This window comes from Carlito syrichta, unplaced genomic scaffold (assembly GCF_000164805.1).
Source record: "Carlito syrichta isolate Samal-C Ts95f unplaced genomic scaffold, Tarsius_syrichta-2.0.1 Scaffold307338, whole genome shotgun sequence".
Classification (NCBI taxonomy): Eukaryota; Metazoa; Chordata; class Mammalia; order Primates; family Tarsiidae; genus Carlito; species Carlito syrichta.
In genome coordinates, this window is record NW_007251434.1 from 1,030,158 (window position 1) to 1,049,292 (window position 19,135).

At 34.3% G+C, this 19,135-nt stretch overlaps 1 protein-coding gene across 1 annotated transcript in view; it reads right to left on the minus strand.

Moving 5' to 3' along the window:
• The window catches only part of SPRED1 (sprouty related EVH1 domain containing 1), a 115,849-nt gene that overhangs the window by 11,055 nt on the left and 85,659 nt on the right, over positions 1–19,135 (minus strand). Inside the window, exon 5 of the mRNA XM_008064441.1 lies at positions 10,243–10,401. Within this exon, the coding sequence (XP_008062632.1) occupies positions 10,243–10,401 (159 nt within the window). The remainder of the gene's footprint in view (positions 1–10,242; positions 10,402–19,135) is intronic.

Here is a 19,135-nt window from a genome sequence, read left to right on the forward strand (position 1 = left end):
TAGCAGTATACCTAATAACAATAAAAAACTTGAAACAATTAAAATATCCACTGGCGGAAGGGAAAGAAACAAGATCTAGAACTATCAAGAAAAGTATGAGAATACTAAGCAAATAAAATTCAAGGTAATGGTTAGTTACCTCTAAGATCAAGGTAAAGGGATAAATTGGGGGTATTCCTTCTTTTAAGATGTTTGGTGGTTTCTTAGGTATCCAGTGCATATATTCTTTCCTATGTATTAAATATGTTATAAACATTTGATCATGAGTTCATTGATATATATAATGCCTTACTTGTGTATAGTGAAATGACCCCTAGAAACCTGGAAGTAAGACAAATTGAGTAGAAGAGCTACAATGGCTTCTCACTGTAACTAAAACCCGACTGAGTGTAACTAGCTTTTAGAAACAATGTACTTATCCATCCAAAGAATTTACATAGCCCATGGAAGAAGAGAACATGAGTAAAAGCCGAACATTGGCAAGGCTTATTTAAGCATCACTGGAAGGCATAACTTAAGTTAGTACTAGGTGACAATTCTCCATGGGTTTCATTTCTGCAGATCTAGTGAGCATAGGCATTGTCTTTTGTTTCAGACTATCTTTTCTTTTTTAAAAAATTTTTTATTTTAAAGATGTGAGGTATAATTCAGGGTTAAGTATACAAATGTTCATTACGCAGGTACCCTTCTTGATGAGGTGTGCCCTCCACTCCTCCCCGGCAGAATCCCACTACTGCCAATCCTGCTGCGCCTTCCCTCCCCTCGCAATTTCGCACTACTGACAATTCTTTTCTTACAGCATTACGATATTTGTTCAAGGTCCACTTGTGAGTAAGAACATGTGATACTCAGTTCTTTGTTTCTGTGATAGATCACTCAGTATTATAGACCCTAAGTCCATCCAAATTGCTGCAAAGTTCATACTTTTGTCCTTCTTTATGGCTATGTAATGTTCCATCGTGTATATGTACATTTTTTTATCTAGTCTTCTTTCAGTGGGCAGCATGGTTGGTTCCATAATTTTGCTATTGTGAACAATGCTGCAATAAACATACATGTGCAGGCCATCTTTTTCATAGAGTGATTTGAGTTCCTCTGAGTATATTCCCAGTAGCAGGATCGCAGGGTCATACAGAAGGTCGATTTTTAGACCTTTCAGGAATCACCAAACTATTTTTCACAGAGGCTGTACTAATTTACACTCCCACCAACAGTGTTGAAGTGTTTTTCAACTTACTGACGATGGCCATCCTGACTGGAGTTAGGTGGTTTGTCAGTGTGGTTTAAATTTGCATTTCTTTGATTATTAGTGAGGTTGAGCATTTTTTCCATGTATCTGTTGGCTGCTAGTATGTCTTCTTTTGAAAAGTGCCTATTCACACCACAAATAGCCAAAGTAATCCTCAGCAAAGACAAAACAAAACAAAACATAGTGGGAGGTATCACACTCCCAGCCCTTAAACTTTATTATACAGCTACAATAATCAAAACAGCCTGGTATTGGTATAAGAACAGGCATACAGATCAATGGAACAGGATAGAGATTCCAGAAGTAGAACCTCAATTTTTCAACCAACTCATCTTTGACAAAGCCTCCAGCACCAAACACTGGGGAAAGGAGAACCTATTCAGTAAATGATGCTGGGGAAACTGGCTGACCACATGCAAAAGATTAAAACAGGACCCCTACCTATCACCACACACAAAAGTCAACTCTAAATGGATCAAAAGACCTAAATGTAAAACCTCAAACTATAAGAACCTTAGAAAAAAATGCAGGAGACGCCCTTACAGAAATTGGAACTGGCAACCAATTCCTGATGAAAACCCCAGTGCTCATGCCATAAGAGACAAGTGGGACCTCCTCAAACTGACAAGCTTCTGCAAAGAAAAAGAAACCATTAAGAGATTGGGAACACAGCCCACTCACTGGAAAAAAATATTTGCCAACTGTGTATCTGACAAAGGTCTAACAACTAGGATCTGTAAGGAACTCAAGCGTGCCAAAAGGAAAAAATCAAACAGCCCCATTACAGAGTGGACAGACTATCTTTTCAAGGATGTTTGTACAGTGAAACCCTTGAAAGATAGAGTGTCTCCCATTTAAAGACAGGTTTGTTTAGTGCCCAGTTTAACAAAAACAATGTCTCCTATAGCAAAAGTCAGGTAGGCTTATTGACCATTATAAAAGTCTTGGCTTCACTAAACTCAGGGTTCTAATGCTGTGATGCAAACTCACTGAGTATATTCAATGCTTAAGCATCACTCTGTGGACTTGGGGGAGCAAAAGGAACCAGCACAACCTTGAAGCTCATCTCACTTGTTGTGCTATGAATAATAGTTCTTTGTTTCCGACCCAGTTGTCTTATGTCTTCTGGCATCATTCATAAAACTGGCAAGTTAACTTGTTAGCTTACAAGGTAAAATCTTAAGACTCATTTTCTTAACTCATTTTCTTAAATTCAATTATTTGAATCTCTGAAAGAGGACTTTAGTCTTAGCATCCTAACAAAGTAAGGTTTCTAATCTGCAAGCTGAGGGCCAGATTCTCTACTACAGGATACATCCTCTGAGCCTTTTGGGTCACATGCAAATGGACAACTGGAACACAAACCTAACACCACCATGCTGAATGCATGTGTGCTTTATTCCTGTTAAGAAACTTCCACAATATTTATTTACTAAACATATAGTTGTTGTCTACTTGTAGCTTTAAAAGAGAAAAAACCATTTCATTCTAATTTGTTAAACTGAGAAGTTTACATATTTTAACATAAGCAAATACGTAAATATCTAGTTATGCAAATTCATATAATATAACCCTTTTTTCTCTAAGTCACATCAGTCTTGAAGATAAAGAAAAGTATCAATTATAAGAAATTACAAGTTTTATTTATTTAACAAAATATTTTTCTAAGTGCTTTATGAGTCACATTTCATAACAACTCTAGGAAGTAGATGCTGATATTATTCCAATTTACAGATGAGGATACTAAAGGAATTTACAGATGAGGATTCCAATTTACAGATGAGGATACAAGGAAACCTCCAAGTAACTTGCCCAAGGCCACATAACTAGTAAGTAAAGAAGCTACAATTCAGACCCAAATAGTCTGGGTTCCAGAAACCACATCTGCGATTCCAAAGCTAAGATTTGTCTTGCCAAATGTTGTTCACTTCACTCTCTGTAGTTATTTAGCACTATTTTGGACACGGTATTTTTGACATGGTGACTAGATTATTCAACCACCCCATCGCTACCATCATTACCATTATGGAAAAAAAGTTCAGTTCTTTTCTCCCATCAATCAAAAGAACATCTTTAAGTTTATAGTTCTCTCAGCTAAAGAAGGAGATAGGCCAAATAAATCCTCAAGGTCTGGGAGGAGGAATATTAGTCTATCATTACTTTGTGTTGCATTCACCAAGTTTTATCTTCCTGCTCAACTATTCAGTATGTGCATACCTCCCCTCTCTCCAACACTGATATGAGTTTTTCTGTCCACCACTCAAGATGTTGGAACATATTTTGCTTTTAAAAGTATGAAGGCCGGGCTCAGTGGCTCAGCCTGTAATCCTAGCACTTTGGGAGAGGCGAGTGGACTGCCTGAGCTCATGAGTCAGAGACCAGCCCAGACAATTTGGCGAGACCTTGACTCTACAATAAATAAAAAATTAGCCGGGTGTGGCAGTGCTCACCTGTGGTTCCAGCTACTAGGAAGGGTGAGGCGGAAGGACTGCCTGAGCCCAGCAGATTGACGCTGGAGTGGCCATGAGTGTGCCACTACACTCTAGCCTGGGTGATGGAGTAAGACTCCAACTCAAAAGAAAAAAAAATGGTAAATTGGTTATCTCCAGATTCAACTGCTTTATCTCCTAAAATGCCCAGAAGTTTATGGCAAATATGACTCCTGATGGGTTGGTTCTAGTATCCCAAGATCTCTGAGAGGGTGCGCAGACTATTTTTAGTTGTTATTCTTGCTATTATTTTGCTCAAAGTAAAACTAGCTTGCAATTAATATTTTTCCCTCTTGTTTCAATATTGTAATATGGTTTTTCTTCAATTTCTTATAAAATTTCATAATAAATTTAGATGACATGCATAAACTACAGATCATTTTTATCACTACAATGAGACAGTTTGTTAACGTTGTTGCTGTGAGGAATAAAATGGGTTATATGAGTATAAACAGCATCCACCACAGTGTAGGCACCAACTATGACAAAAATTAATAAACCATAATTATCAGATTTAGTGAAATATAAAACTGAAGGGAGACTGGAGCCTTTCACAATCTGTGTATAGCTTGAATATGTCAAATCATATTTATTTGCTATGGTATGGCTATATTGAGAGTTGTTGGGAAAAAAAGCTCTCAGATGATTTATAAGTTTTTTGTTCTCTCTCTACCCTTTACCTACTTTCAAGTCTTGAGGACAAGAAAATAGTCAGATTTTAGGCTTATCCAAGACTACGGGGCCCATGATGCTGAATTAATCAAGTTGGAATTTCCTTCACTTTTTTGTCTACTTCATAATTAATCTATAGCTCTATCTAAACCTCACTTCTACCTTGGAGAATTAAGTAATACTATCTCTTCTTGTGCAAGTCCTCTACCACTGATAGTTTCCATTGTGCGTCAGCTTTATCAATTACTCTCTCTGTCCTAAAGTTCTCCACTGTCTTCATCTTATGAACATATTCACTCTTCAATCCTGCGTCCCTCTAATTCCATCTTTTTCTAAGGAAGGTTTTTGTAGTCAAGCTTCTAGATAAGAGTGCCTAGGAAACCACTATCTCTGCTTCCTCTCCTGTCTTGCATACCTTTTGATCCCACTGAAAATGTAGTAAGACCACCAATTACCTTTTTAGAGATGAATTCCATTTTTCTTGGAGCATTTTACTGCACAACATTAATTAACTACTCCGTCATCTCCTTTAAATTCTCCTCTCCAGGCTTCTGAGACATTATCCTTGCCTAGTTCTTCTATCTATATGACTGTTCTTTCTTAGTTCGCTGTCTCAGTATTTTGTAATTCCACAGTGTTCTAGTCTTAAACTGAAACATATAATAGTCCTTCGAAATAATCTGAGCATATAGTCTTTCAAAATAATTCAAACTGCTCTCATAGCTTTAGTTTCCATTCTTTGACAATGATTTCCCAAATTTTATCTCTAGCCTTTCCCCTCCCTGACCCTCAGATCCAGAAACAATATTTAAAGAGTTACTGGTCAAAAACTTTCTAACTCTCTCCAAAGGCATCAAGTCACAGATTCAAGGAGACCTCTTCACACAAACAAAACACATAACCTAATACTTAGGCATAATATAATAAACATCTGAAAACCAATAATAAAGATAATACTTCTTAATAGAAATGATGAAAACTAGAAGAAAATAATATTACATGTTTTACCTTGATGAAAGAAAATAAATTATAACTTAGAGTTCAATGATAAGCAAAATATCCTTCAAAAATAAAGAAAATAAAATATTTTTTTCAGATAAAAAGCTGAGATTCCTCAACAGCATGGAAATACAGCAATAAACAAGGCACTGAAGAACATAAAAATACATTAAAAGGTAGATAAATCTAAATGAATATTTACTGCTTAAAATTTTTAAAAAATTTTAAAGGTTTTAAATTTCATATAGAGAAAATTAAAATTTGCAATGATAATCACATACAAGGTAAAACAGAGGTAAGCGGAGTTAAGACATTGTAATATGTCCATTATCCCAGAAGTGGTAAAAATATATATATTAATTCAGGGTAGATTCTAAAGAGTCAAGATGGATTTATAATCTCTAGGATAATCACTAAAAATATTAAACAACTATATTACCAATTACTTGATTAAAGGGGGAAAAATTAAGTAAATAAGGAAACAGAACAAATGGGATAAATTAAAAAACGGTGGTAGATTTATATCAATAATTGTGGTAAAAGTAAATGGACAAAATATTTCAATTAAATGACAAAGACCCCAGGGAAGGGGGGGACAAGAACAAAACTCAACTATATATGGATTAAAAGAGACATCTTAAATAAAAGAAACAGAAATGTTGGAAGGAAAAGGATAGAAAAATACCTATGGTGCAAATGTTAGCCAGAATAAAACCATTGTAGTCAAACATCAAAAAAGTAGATTTTTGGGCAATAAATATTACTAGAGATAAAGAAGGGTATGTCATAATAACAAAAGGATCATTCCAGCAAAAATGAATGTTATACCCAACAACTAAAACTATACATTCTTTTCATATGTACACAGAACACCAACCTATATATGCTAGGTCATCAACCAATCAGAGTCAATTATGCTTTGCATATTTGTAATAATAAAGAGAAAACTTTTAAAAACAGTTTAGAAATGAAACAAACCATTTCTGAATAATAAAAATATGTCAATATATCATTTCACCAATGATAGGTGTTGAAAGCAAGGAAGTATATGGCAGTTTACTCCACTATTCATTCTATGTTTAGTAATGTTTAAAATTTTCCATTAAAAATGAATAAACAGGTTAGGTACTGTGGCTCATGCCTGTAATCCTAGCATTTTAGGAGGAAAAGGGATGAGAAGGGCTTGAGCCCAGTAGTGCTAGACCAGCCTAGGCAACCCAGGAAGACCCCATCTCTACAAAAAATTTTTAAATTATTCAAGTGTGGTGTCATGCACCCTGTAGTCCAGGAGGCTGAGGCAGCAGGATAGCTCAAGCCTAGGAATTTGAGGCTGCAGTGAGCTATGACTGTGCCTGTGTACTCCAGCCCAGGTGACAGAGTGAGATCCTGTCTGACTTTAAAAAAAAAAAGGATAAACAATAAAAAATCCTGTGAAATATATTTAGAGCAGGGCTTAAGTGGAAATTTGTAGCCTTAAATACATAGGTTAGAAGAAGAAAAAACAAGAATGAAAAAAAAAATCAAGGAATGAAGCTTTCACAAGAAGTTAAAGAAGAGAATAGCAAAACTAAAATTTAAGAATGTAGGAAAACAGAAGTTAGGAGTAGAAATCAATGAAATAGAAAACAAACAAAAATTAAAAATTCAGAAGTTAAATCTTTGTATGAACTAATAAAATTGATAGACCCCCCTAAGCAAGAATCATCTATACAGGGGGAAAAGGCACATATTTTTAGTACCAACTATGAAAAATGGGACATATTTATGCCAAAAAATTGGAGAATTTTCATGAAATGAACAAAGTTATTGCAAAACACAACTTGTCATAGCTGAAACAAAAAGAATTAGAAAACCTGAATAGCATTGTATCTGTTAAAGAAATTCAATGTGCAATTTAAAACCATCTCACAAAGAAAAATCCAAGCCCAGATGGCTTCGCCAGGGAATTCTACAAAACATTTAAAGAAAGAAGTAACAAAACATCTTAAACTCTTCCACACACACAAAAAGTAATGCTGCTCAGCTTATTTTATAAAGATAGCATACCTTGATAGCAATACCCGACCAAAATGTAAGAAAGGAAAAATATATGCCAATCTCCTTTATAAATATAGACATAAAAATCCTAGATAAAAATCCAACCCATTTCATGTGCGCATATAAGAGGGGGGACCTGGAACAATTTATTAAAAATTGTGTATTTATTCTTACATGTTCAAACTTGTCACCTTCAAAGTATCCTCTGTTTGATGCAATACAGCTATCAAGATGCTTTTTCTACTTGGTCAAAACAGTTTTTGAACTCATCGATTTTGATGCCTTAGTGTTTCTGCCATTTTTTGTTTCACCTCTTCCACATTGGCAAATGTCTTTTTTTGAGAACTTTTTGCAAGTGAGGAAATTTAAAAAAAAAGTTGTTCGGGGAGAGATCAGGTCAGGGAGGGTGGTATCTGGGGGTCGTGCCGTTTTTTATCAAAAACTGCTGACCACTCAGCACAATGTGGGCAAGTGTATCATAAATCATCCATCATGAAACAGGCAATTGCGTTGAAAGAGTTTCCAAAAAAAATTCACTGAAGTTGAACAAAGCCTCTTACAACAATGTTAGTTGGTACACTGATGCTATCGGGTTCCTAGAACACTTAACTAGCAGAGGAAGCCTATACTACAAGGGGCCTATCCTCCAAAAAAAAAAAAAAAGAATGAAAAAAGATAATTCTGGTTTTTTGGGGTCCCACCTCATATGTCTTTATGTATGTGTGTGTATAATGAATATCATGTGGCAACCAAGATAGTTTTAATCCAAGATTGCAAGGCTGCAAACCAATTACTACAATTTTCCAAACAGAATAAAGAAGGAAAACAACAGAATTGTCTCAATTACTGCAGAAAAAGTAGATGATAAAAACTTAGTTATGTAGGAACTGAAAGACATCCTAACCATCTACAAAAACATGTTAAAACTCATACATAATAATACTGAAAGCTTTCCATGAGATCAGGGGCAAAATAAGAATGCCTGCAATGCCCCCATATACTAGCCAGTACAACAAGACAAGAAATCAACACTTGATGAATCTACAGATTGAAGTACAGTGTTAATAAGTTAATTAAACAGTGTCTTTGGGTACAAAGTCGATATGCAAAATGTACTTACAATAACAAAAAAATCCAATATGTAAGAGTAAATCTAAAAAATATGTGACTTCTATACAGAAAACTTCAAAACACAATTGAGAAAAATGTAAGAACAAGTAAATAAATGGAAGTATATACCATTTCATGAATTAGAAGATTCTACATTGTAAAGATGTTGATTTCTAACAACTTAATTTATGAAGGTAATACAATTTTGATTAGGAAGGAGGTTTTTGGGAACTGATAAACTGACTCTAAAATTTATATAGGTCAAGAATAACAAAGAAAATCTTACAGGGCAAAGTTGGACAATAACTCCCAGACCAAAAGTTAATATAAAGCAACAGTAATTAAAACTGTGATACTGGTGAAAAACAGACAAATAGGCCAAGGAAACAGAACAGAAATCAGAAGTAGATTCAAACATAAATAGTCACATGACAAAGCTGACAATGCAATGTAGCAGTGTGGGAAAGAACTTATCACTAAATGGTGATAATCAACTGGCTACCCAGATAAGAAAAAGAAACTTTGATCTACTAAACCTCATACCACTTTTAACATTTTACACAATGTAAAAGCAAAAGAAATAAAGCTTTTGAAATGTTGCATAAAAGGATATATACATGATTTGGTGGTTATTTGTAAGATTTCCTTTCTTTTTTTTTTTTTGAGTTGGAGTCTCACTCTATTGCCCAGGCTGAAGTGCCGTGGCACAATCACAGCTCACCGCAGCCTCAACCTCCTGGGCTCAGACAATCCTCCCATTTCAGCCTCCTGAACAGCTGAGTCTACAGGCACATGCCACCACGCCCAGCTAATTTTTGCAGACACATGGTCCTGCTATGTGGTCCAGCTTGGTCTCAAGCAATCCTCCCACTTTGGTCTTCCAAGTGCTAGGATTACAAGCATGACCGGGCAGCCTTTAGGCATAGCCACTATACCAATGGACACTAATAAATACATCTTTGAGTTTTCAGACAGTTCTCAATATGGTTTAAACTTCATGAGCTCACAAGAAGTAACAGTTACAGATGCTTATTTAACAACAACAAAAACATTTGTTCACATCTCTAAGCAAATTAGAATCAAGAATGGTCTTCCAATAGCTGTAAATGGCACAAACTAGAGTTATATCCTATAGCCACACTTTCATTTTTTACATTATTCTGGCTAGAACCATTAGAAGGTTGTGTATGTAATGCCCAATGGAAATGCTTTCAATAAGGTGATTTTGGAGTATAATTTTCAGTTTTGAGGTTAAGTTATAAAAAGAAACCTTACAAAATTTGCCACAGATATGTCTGCTGAGGACATTTTCCTTTATATTTCTGATCTGAAGTTTCTTGTAGAGTGAGGCTAGAGACACTTTGGCTTCCCAGAAGCCTGTAATGCTTTTTCCTTCTGATAATGAAAATGTAACTAACACTTTTCCCCTTGTCATCACCTTTGCCACCAAAAACCTTAAAGTAAATTTTAGGGTCAATTACAAGACACATATATATGCCTTTATAATCTATGTTTGTTGTCTCACTCTGAATTTGATTCATTATAAATCCTATTCCCCTAGTTTTCTTGCCTTTTATTTGCTTATTGGATCTGGTAAAGGGCAAATGGTCTTAATGTCCTTGCCTAACGTATCATCCATTTTTTACACATATGAGTAATATGCTGAAAGAATATTTATCTTCCCACCTGATTGGCTTGGCTTTGCATGTAGACTCTTCTGGCACTTAGATCTTCAAAAGGAGAAGGCCTTATATTTGAGCTTCTATAAGGCTCACTAGTAACAACTGTCTCTTGCTGGAAAAGGTGATCCTTCACTAGATAACTGGAAGTATCCTCTTCAGTTGCCTATTGGGAATAACCCTCATTAGTTGCCATAATAAAAACAAAAACAAAATAAGATACTTTTATTCTAACAAATATTTACGAAATCAGTTAAGTATATACCATCACCACGAATGGTAATTCTCAAAAACTCAAATGTACATGATTAGAATGCTATTTCAAAATAAAATATGAATTTTTTAAAAAAAATCATCTTTATGAGCAAAATGGGCTTTCTTATTGAAAATAACTTAGGAAGATTTGAACAGCCAACCGTGCCACATGGAAGATATATCTAATTATAATAATGCCTTTTTACTAAAAAAAAGTGATAGATATACACAGAAAATGAAGAAATTATTGGAGAGAAAATACAAAACAATATGTCTTATTTTGCAATTAAAAAAAAAATAGTATGTACCAAGAACCATGTTGTTGATACAGTGGATCTAAAGAAGGAAGACAACAGTAGACCATGACCTTAAATGAATGAATAAAATAGCCTGAATTTGCTCATTATTCAGAAGAATTTAAACCATGCATAAAAGCCATAGACAGGGGGATATGCTCAGTCAATGATAGCTACTAAAGACATGCTTTTAAAATATCATAAATAATAATTTCTATGAAACAAATGTTAAGTAAAATATAGCACACTCTAAAGCAGAAAGTCCTGAAAGGGTTTTGTTTCACTTTGTTTTTTTAAGAAATAAGATAATTATTTGCTATTACTTTCCGAGTTATCTGAGAATAAACATTGCCATTTAAGTAAAAATGGCAGAAAAATTATCACTGACTTAGTCTAAAATAATTCAGGGTAATCACTATAGGGGAAATAATTTTAAGAGTTCAAACCTTGGCTGGGCTCGGTGGCTCAGCCTGTAATCCCAGCACTTTAGGAGGTTGAGGTGAGTGGACTGCCTAAGCCCACAGATTCGAGACAAGCCCAGGCAACTTGGCGAGACCTCATCTCTACAATAAAACAAAAAATAGCTGGGCGTGGTAGCGCACGTCTGTAGTTCCAGATACTCGGAAGGCTGAGGTGGAAGGATCGCTGGAGCCCAGAATGTCGACGCTGGGATGGCCGTGAGTGTGCGTGCCACTGCACCCCAGCCTGGGCAAAGGAGTAAGACTCCAATTCAAAAAAAAAAAACAAATCCAAACCTTTATAAGTTTTTTTAAAAATAAAAAAAGATCTTAAACATTTTCTTCACGTCACTTCTAAAATTAACCAGTGAAATTTATAAAATTACTAAGATATCTTCAATTTATAAATGGAGTCTGGGTTCTTGCTCCAGAACAAAATAGCTTTATGTCATTTAATTTATTTGGCACTCAGTTTCCTCATTTTCAAAATAATCCTATTTATGATGTTTTATGACTCTGGATTGTCATAAGGATCTAGTGAGATAAGTAAAAATGCTCAAGTTATTGTATCAAGGAATGGGAAATTAAACTTAAAAAAGTATATTTGTAAATCTTCAGTCACTTAAACTGTCAAAACCAGTTAATTGCTATTTTTACTTAATTTTCTTAACAGTTGTCCCAATGTGTTGTGACAGTTAATACTAAAATATTGGAAAAGAGTTGGCTAAATAATGATATCCAGCAAACGTTCTTACAAAATACATAATCAAAATTAAGAGTAAAAAAATTCAGTAAATATATTTATCTGTTCCAAAAATTTTTGAAAATAAATGGCTCAAGTAATTGTCAGAAATCATAAGCAAACTGAATAGAAGAAAACACTGGAGTGGGGGGAAGGTTGGAAAAAGGGCTTAGGTTAGAATTTTGTCTCATCTAATTATGGAATGAAATATAAGCAGTTAATTTCTCTGAATCACAATTTAAAAAAATTATATTATTATTAGTCTTTTTTTTTTGTGTTGGAGTCTCACTCTGTTGTCCAGGTTGGAGTGCAGTGGCACACTCACAGCCACCCCAGCGTCGACCTGCTGGGCTCTGGCGATCCTTCAGCTTCAGCCTTCAAGTAACAGGCACGCGATACCATGCCTGGCTAATTTTTGTGATTTTTGCAGAGATGAGGCCTCGCCAAGTTGCCCGGGCTGGTCTCGAACCTGTGGGCTCAACAATCTACTTGCCTCAGCCTCCCAAAGTGTTGGAATTACAGGCTGAGCCACCAAGTCTAGCCAAAGATTATAAATTGGGTATAATATCTGTATTAACAATCTCAAGGTTAGTTGGGATACTCAAGAGAACAAAACCTATAACTGTAACTATGCTTTTAGTGGTGATAATTATTTTGAATTAGGTTGTCTCTTGCTGAATTATTGAGAAGTCATTTAAAAATTATCAATTAAAATAAAGTTGACTTTTTAAAAAAAACCTGTATCTAAACAAACCTAGTGTTACACCATACAGACTTGGGGTTTCTTTTTAAAAACATATATTCTATAAGCACTAACACATTTTACTTTGAATAAAAATGAATACATATGTTTATTAAAGAAAAATATCCAAAGTGTGTGTTGTTTCATTATTAAATAAAAGTGGAATGTTTGGGTGACAAATGATTTTAAAATGTTTACCAAAATAGTTGGAATTAATCTATTAACAAGGAATAGGTCATATTACATAATGAATTTATAACTATATACCTAAATGGGTCTCAGTTAATATAATAACTAAAGCATTGTTCAGGTATTGATATGGTAAACAGAATATAAAACAGAACACTGAAAATGCAGAGTATAAATCTACTATTAGGCACATGTTATTAATGAGTAGTGACAATCAAATTAACATTTTAGAGATAATAAACTAGAAAAAACTATTTTTCTACTATTTAATTATACTTCTTTCAGCAAGTTAAAATTTTAGATGCAAATCAAATTAACAAAATTTTTTAAAAGAGTGGTGGTAAAGAAAACAGGCATTCTCATTCATGGCTAATTCTACACACAAATCCAGAATTATTTCTGAAAATCAATTTTAATACAATATATCAAAAGCTTTTGAAACATTCAAACATTGTGACCAATTCTTGAATCTACCAAAGGGGAAAAAAAAGTACTAAAATGGTACTAAAAGCATGTGCCACCACACACTAATCCTAATGTTTAAAAATACAATACAAATATACTCTATAAATAAATCAGCCACTTTTTAGCTTCGATATTTTTTTCCTTCTTCATCTGAAATAATGAACTGAGACATACCACACCCTTACACAAACCCCTCTGGATTAATGTAGAATGTCTCTGAATGTCAATGAAACAATTTTCTAAACAAGCTAATTTTCTGAGTACCTTTCAAATGCATTTTCTCTTCTCAACATCTACTATTTACTGTCTTAATGCAAGCATCTTTTTTTTGCCTGTCTTACACTTCAGTAGGTTTCTAACTGATACTCTTTTGTTTCCAGCCTTTGTCCTATTACTCTTCAAGCAAATCTGTTGATTTTTCTATTAAAAATCCATATAACATTTCCGATGACCAAAGTTTTGTTGGGAGACTGGACACACACTGGAGAAGACAGGAAAGAGAATCAGTATTGCCTGAGGAACCCTTTCATAACATGCATAATTTATATAGTCCACCATCTCTTCTCTGGAAACACACAGACTTAAGATAAAGTTCAATTTTATTTCCTAAGAAATGAGCAAAAGATATAAGAAAACATGCAGAACACCATTCAATTAAAGATATACAAATAAAATACTATTATTATATACTAACTAGGAAAGATGTAAAAAATAGGTAAAAATATTCAATGCTGTTAAGGGTGTGGAGAAAATACTTTTTTAGTATTGCTGGTGAGAATGCAATTTGACAATGCCAGTGGGAAAAAAATCTATACCTTTTGACCCAGCAATTCTACTTTGAGAAATTGTACATATAGACATACACACACAGAATCACAGCAGCACTAATTTTAACAAAAACAAAAAAGAAAACAAGTAAGAAGATATTGTATGGCTCTATCAGCAGGGAACTGGTTAACTAATTATGATATATAAAGAATTATATGCAGCTATTAAAATATTTGCAGTACTCAAGATATTGTCGAATGAAAACCTAGATATACAAGAGTCAGTATGCATAATCCCACTTGTTTAATTGATAGAAGAATGGATAGATTATATATATAGTTTTTGAAAATACCAGAAAAGATGCACACCAAACTATTATTATAGTTCTGGGGAGTTGGAGCAGAACCAGAGGACTCATGGGTTTTCTAACAAACTATTTTATATATAATATAAAATAGAAGTACATCAATAAAATGTATATTGTATATATAAAAAATTTTTATATATATACATGACTATGTATAAATATATAATTATATATGACCATGTATAAATATGTATAATTATATGACTATATGTATAATATAAAAATAATAAATAAATGCATGCACTTGTCATCCAACTTAAAAGTGAATATAACCAAAACAAATAATAACTCTTCTGTGTTTCTCCATACTAACATTCTCCACCTTTACTACTTGAATTCCCAGCAGGTAAATACTACCTTGAAATCGTTTTTTTCATTTTCTTAATCTTCTTTACAGTTTTACCACATAAGTATTCTCCCGAAACAATATTTCACTACAGATGTTTTTGAGCTTTATGTGACTTACAGTAATATCATGCTATGTGAGATATTCTGAGACTTGCTCATTTTCTCTCAGTGAAATCCATTCATATTGACACGTATAAGAAATAGCTCATTTTCACCTCTGTATAGCAATGACAGCTAAAATATATCATGCAATCAGACATTCTCCCAGGAACTTTACATGGGTTAACTTATTCAATCCCCACAATAATCCTTTGCGGTGGTTAGTATTATTATCTCCCTACTCCATATGAAGAAAATAAATCTCAAAGGGATTAAGTAACTTGCCCCAAATAAAAGTTGCTAAGTGGCAGAGTTAAGATAACGGCACTACTATTTGCCCATCTATTTTTTGTTTATGGATTCTTGGGTGGTTCTACTTTTTTGTTATTTAAAAAAATATCGCTAAGAACAAAACTGCATAGGCTTCATGGTACACACACACAGCAGTTTCTCTGGTACACATTTGAGAGTGGATATGCTGGGTTACAAAGACATACATGTTTCAGTTCACATAATAATTTTCCAAGGTGGTTTTAACAATTCACATAATCACAATCAGTGCTTCAAATTCTTACCAAGATTAGGTGTTATCATAATCTTCATTATCATATGTAAATAAACTTTCATTTCTATGAAAATTACCTTCTTACTAAAAATTACATCGTGACTTATCTTAGGTAAACATGAAACTCTGAGAATGAACGAAAGAACTAGCAAATGAATGCAGTCTGTTACCAAAAAGGGGGGGGGGGGAGGAGGCAAAATACTTAAAAAGATATGGCTCATCCTATCTGTTTTATCCTCATCTTGCTTCAAAAATATTGATGTACTTGTTTTTCTCTATTACCAAATGACATTTCATACTTCTGATTTTTTTGCATATGTCACTTTTTCTCCTCACAAATGACTTTCTTCAAATTTTCCACTTGAAAAACTGCTAGCCCAAGCCTGTAATCCCAGCACTTTGGGAGCCCACCTGTTTGAGACCAGCCTGGGCAACTTGGTGAGGCCTAATCTCTACAATAAACCCCAAAATTAGCTGGGTGTGGTAGCACATGCCTGTAGTTTTGGCTACTTGGAAACTGAGGTGGAAGGATCACCTGAGCCCAGCAGGCTGACGCTGGGGTGGTTATGAGTGTAACACTAAACTCCAGCCTGGATGAAAGAGTAAGACTCCAACTCAAAAAAAAAAAAGAAGAAAGAAAAAAGAAAGATTGCTTCACGCTTAACTTCAGTCATAAAACTCCTCCAAAATACTTTGTTGATCCAGTCCCACTTCCTCCTTTGAATTTCCTTAAAAATACACCTATCTATCACCCTATATTTTGACTTATTTAGCTTTTAGTTTTTTGTTTTAAAATGGGGGTACAATTCAGGGTTAGGTATACAAACGTTGATTGTGCAGGTATCCTTGTTGATGAGGTGTGCCCCTCCCTCCCCTGGCAGTTTCCCACTACTGCCAATCCCTTTCTTATAGTATCATAATAATCGTTCAAGGTCCATCTATGAGTGAGAACAAATGGTACTCTGTTCTTTGTTTCTGTGATAGATCACTGAGTATGATAGACTCTAAATCCATCCAGGTTGCTGCGAAGTCCATATGTTTGTCCTTCTTTATGACCACATAATATTCCATTGTGTATATGTACCACATTTTTTTTTTAATCCAGTCCAACTTCAATGGACAGCATGGTTGGTTCTATGTTTTTGCTACTGTGACTAGAGCTGCAACAAACATGTGTGTGCACGTGTCTTTTCTGTAGAATGATTTGAGTTCCTCCGTGTATATTCTCAATAGGGGAATTGCTGGGTTATATGGAAGGTCAATTTCTAGTTCTCTCAGAAATTGCCACACTGTCTTCCAAAAAGGTTGCACTAGTTTGCATTCCCACCAGCAATGTAGAAGCATTCCTTTTCTCTACATCCTCGTCAGCATTTGTTGTTATTTGTTTTATTAATGATGGCCATTCTTACTGGGGTTAGGTGGTACCTCAATGTGGTTTTGACTTGCATTTCTCTGATGATTAGTGAGTGAGGCTGAGCACTTTCAATGTGTCTATTGGCTGCCCATTATCTCTTCTTTTGAGAAGTGTCTATTCATGTCTTTTGCCCACTGTTATGGGGGCTGTTTGTCTTTATGAATGTCCTTTCAGCACATCTGAGTTCCTTATAGATCCTAGATGTTAGGCCTTTGTCACATATACAGTTGGCAAACATTTTTTTCCCATTCTATGGGCTGTCTCCCTGATCTCTTTATGGTTTCTTTTGTTTTGCAGAAACTCGTCAGTTTGATGAGATCCCACTTATCTATCTTACTTCTTATTTTATGGGCACTTAGGGTTTTGATCAGAAATTGATTGCCAGTTCCAACTTCCATAAGGGTATCACCCTATATTTTAAGTTCCCTTTTATTTATACTTTTCCCAAAAACTACTACACAGTCTGAATGTTTACATACCCCTCAAAATTCATACGTGGATACTTAATCACCAATGTGATGGTATTAGGAGGTAAGACCTTGATTAGGTTATGAGGGCAGAGCCCTCATGAAAGTGATTAGTGCCTTATAAAAGAGGCCCTAGGTACTATCTTGTTCTATCATGTAAGAACAGTCAGAAAGTACCATTTAGGACCTTGAAAGTGAGTCAGGAACAAAAACAAATTTCTGTTGTTTATAAACTACCTAGTCTATGGTATTTTGTTACAGCACCCAGAACAAACTAAGTCTGTAAGGAAGGACTCAGCCTATTTTATCCCTAGAGCTTAGAACTTGGCACACACTGAGAACCCTTTAAATAATCTGTGATATACAAATACCCACACATTATATCACACTGTACTAATATAGAAGGTAAATGTGACATATTAGAAAAAACTGCTGGAGGAGTGCTTCTTTATAAATCTTCACACAAAAATTTATCTTTTGATACTGTTCTTAAAAGTTCAAATTACATAAAAAATATTTTTCTCACAATCCCACTCCCCACAGAACAGTTCCTATTACTATTTCACAGATCTCTCCAAACTTCCTAATGTAGGCATGTATGTTTAAATCCTATTTGATTCTCTTTATATTATAAAGTCCATCCATATAGTGCTTTTTTCCCCTACTTCATAATCTTTCATGAACCTTCCCCCATGTCATCACACATGGATCAAGTACTTCGAAATGGCTGCAAAGAAGTCTAGTGTTTGCTTATGTCATATATTACCTAGCCAATACTCTTAATTATTGGCATTTAGATTGTTTCCAAATCTTTTTATACCCATTCCAATGCAACTTCATGTATGCTTGTGTATGAATACGCTTATATTTCCTTAGGATTAATCCCCCCATAAATGGAACTACTGAATAAAGAATATACATACACTCAATTATATTACCAAGCTACCCTCTGGCAAACTTATGTATCAACTGAAAATACCTTAATAGTTTAAAAAATGAGACCATTTTCTTACATCTCTGTCCACACGGGCCTTATACATCACCAATCTTTGCTAATGTAGAGAAAAATATTTTGTTGTTGTTATCTAAAAAAATTATCTGTACTATTTCCATAATTAAAATTACAGATTGAGTATCCCTTACAATAAATGCTTGGAACTAAGAGTTTCACTTTTTAAAAAAATTTTGAAATATTTACATTTACTCTTAGATTGAACATCCCTAATCCAAAAATCTAAAATTCATAGCTTATCCTTTAAGCAACATATTGGTGCTCAAAAAGTTTTCAAATTTGGAGCATTTCAAATTTTGAAATAAGGATGCTCAACCTGTAATCATAACCAAAACACTTTATTAATAATGCTATTGAGTAAAAAGTGTACAGGCTTGGTCAAATTTCTATGATTTTTACTGGATTATAATCTCTAAAAAGTAACAATTACTATGGAAACATGAACATAACATAAAGTTAGGTAACAGGAAATGCCAAAAATCATCCACAAGAGCAGAAAGTTTAATATATAATATTCACAAAGACTGTACATACATTAGAGCATGGTCTCTAGTGCAAAAAAAAAAAAAAAAATCTACAGCTTTTATATACACCCACATTCAATGCTTTTAGTATTGTGTGCTGGCACTGGCTCATCATCTATATTATCTGTAAACCATGCCAATAATTAATGCACAATGGCAATCTGCACTACTCTCAGTTGCTGATATAGT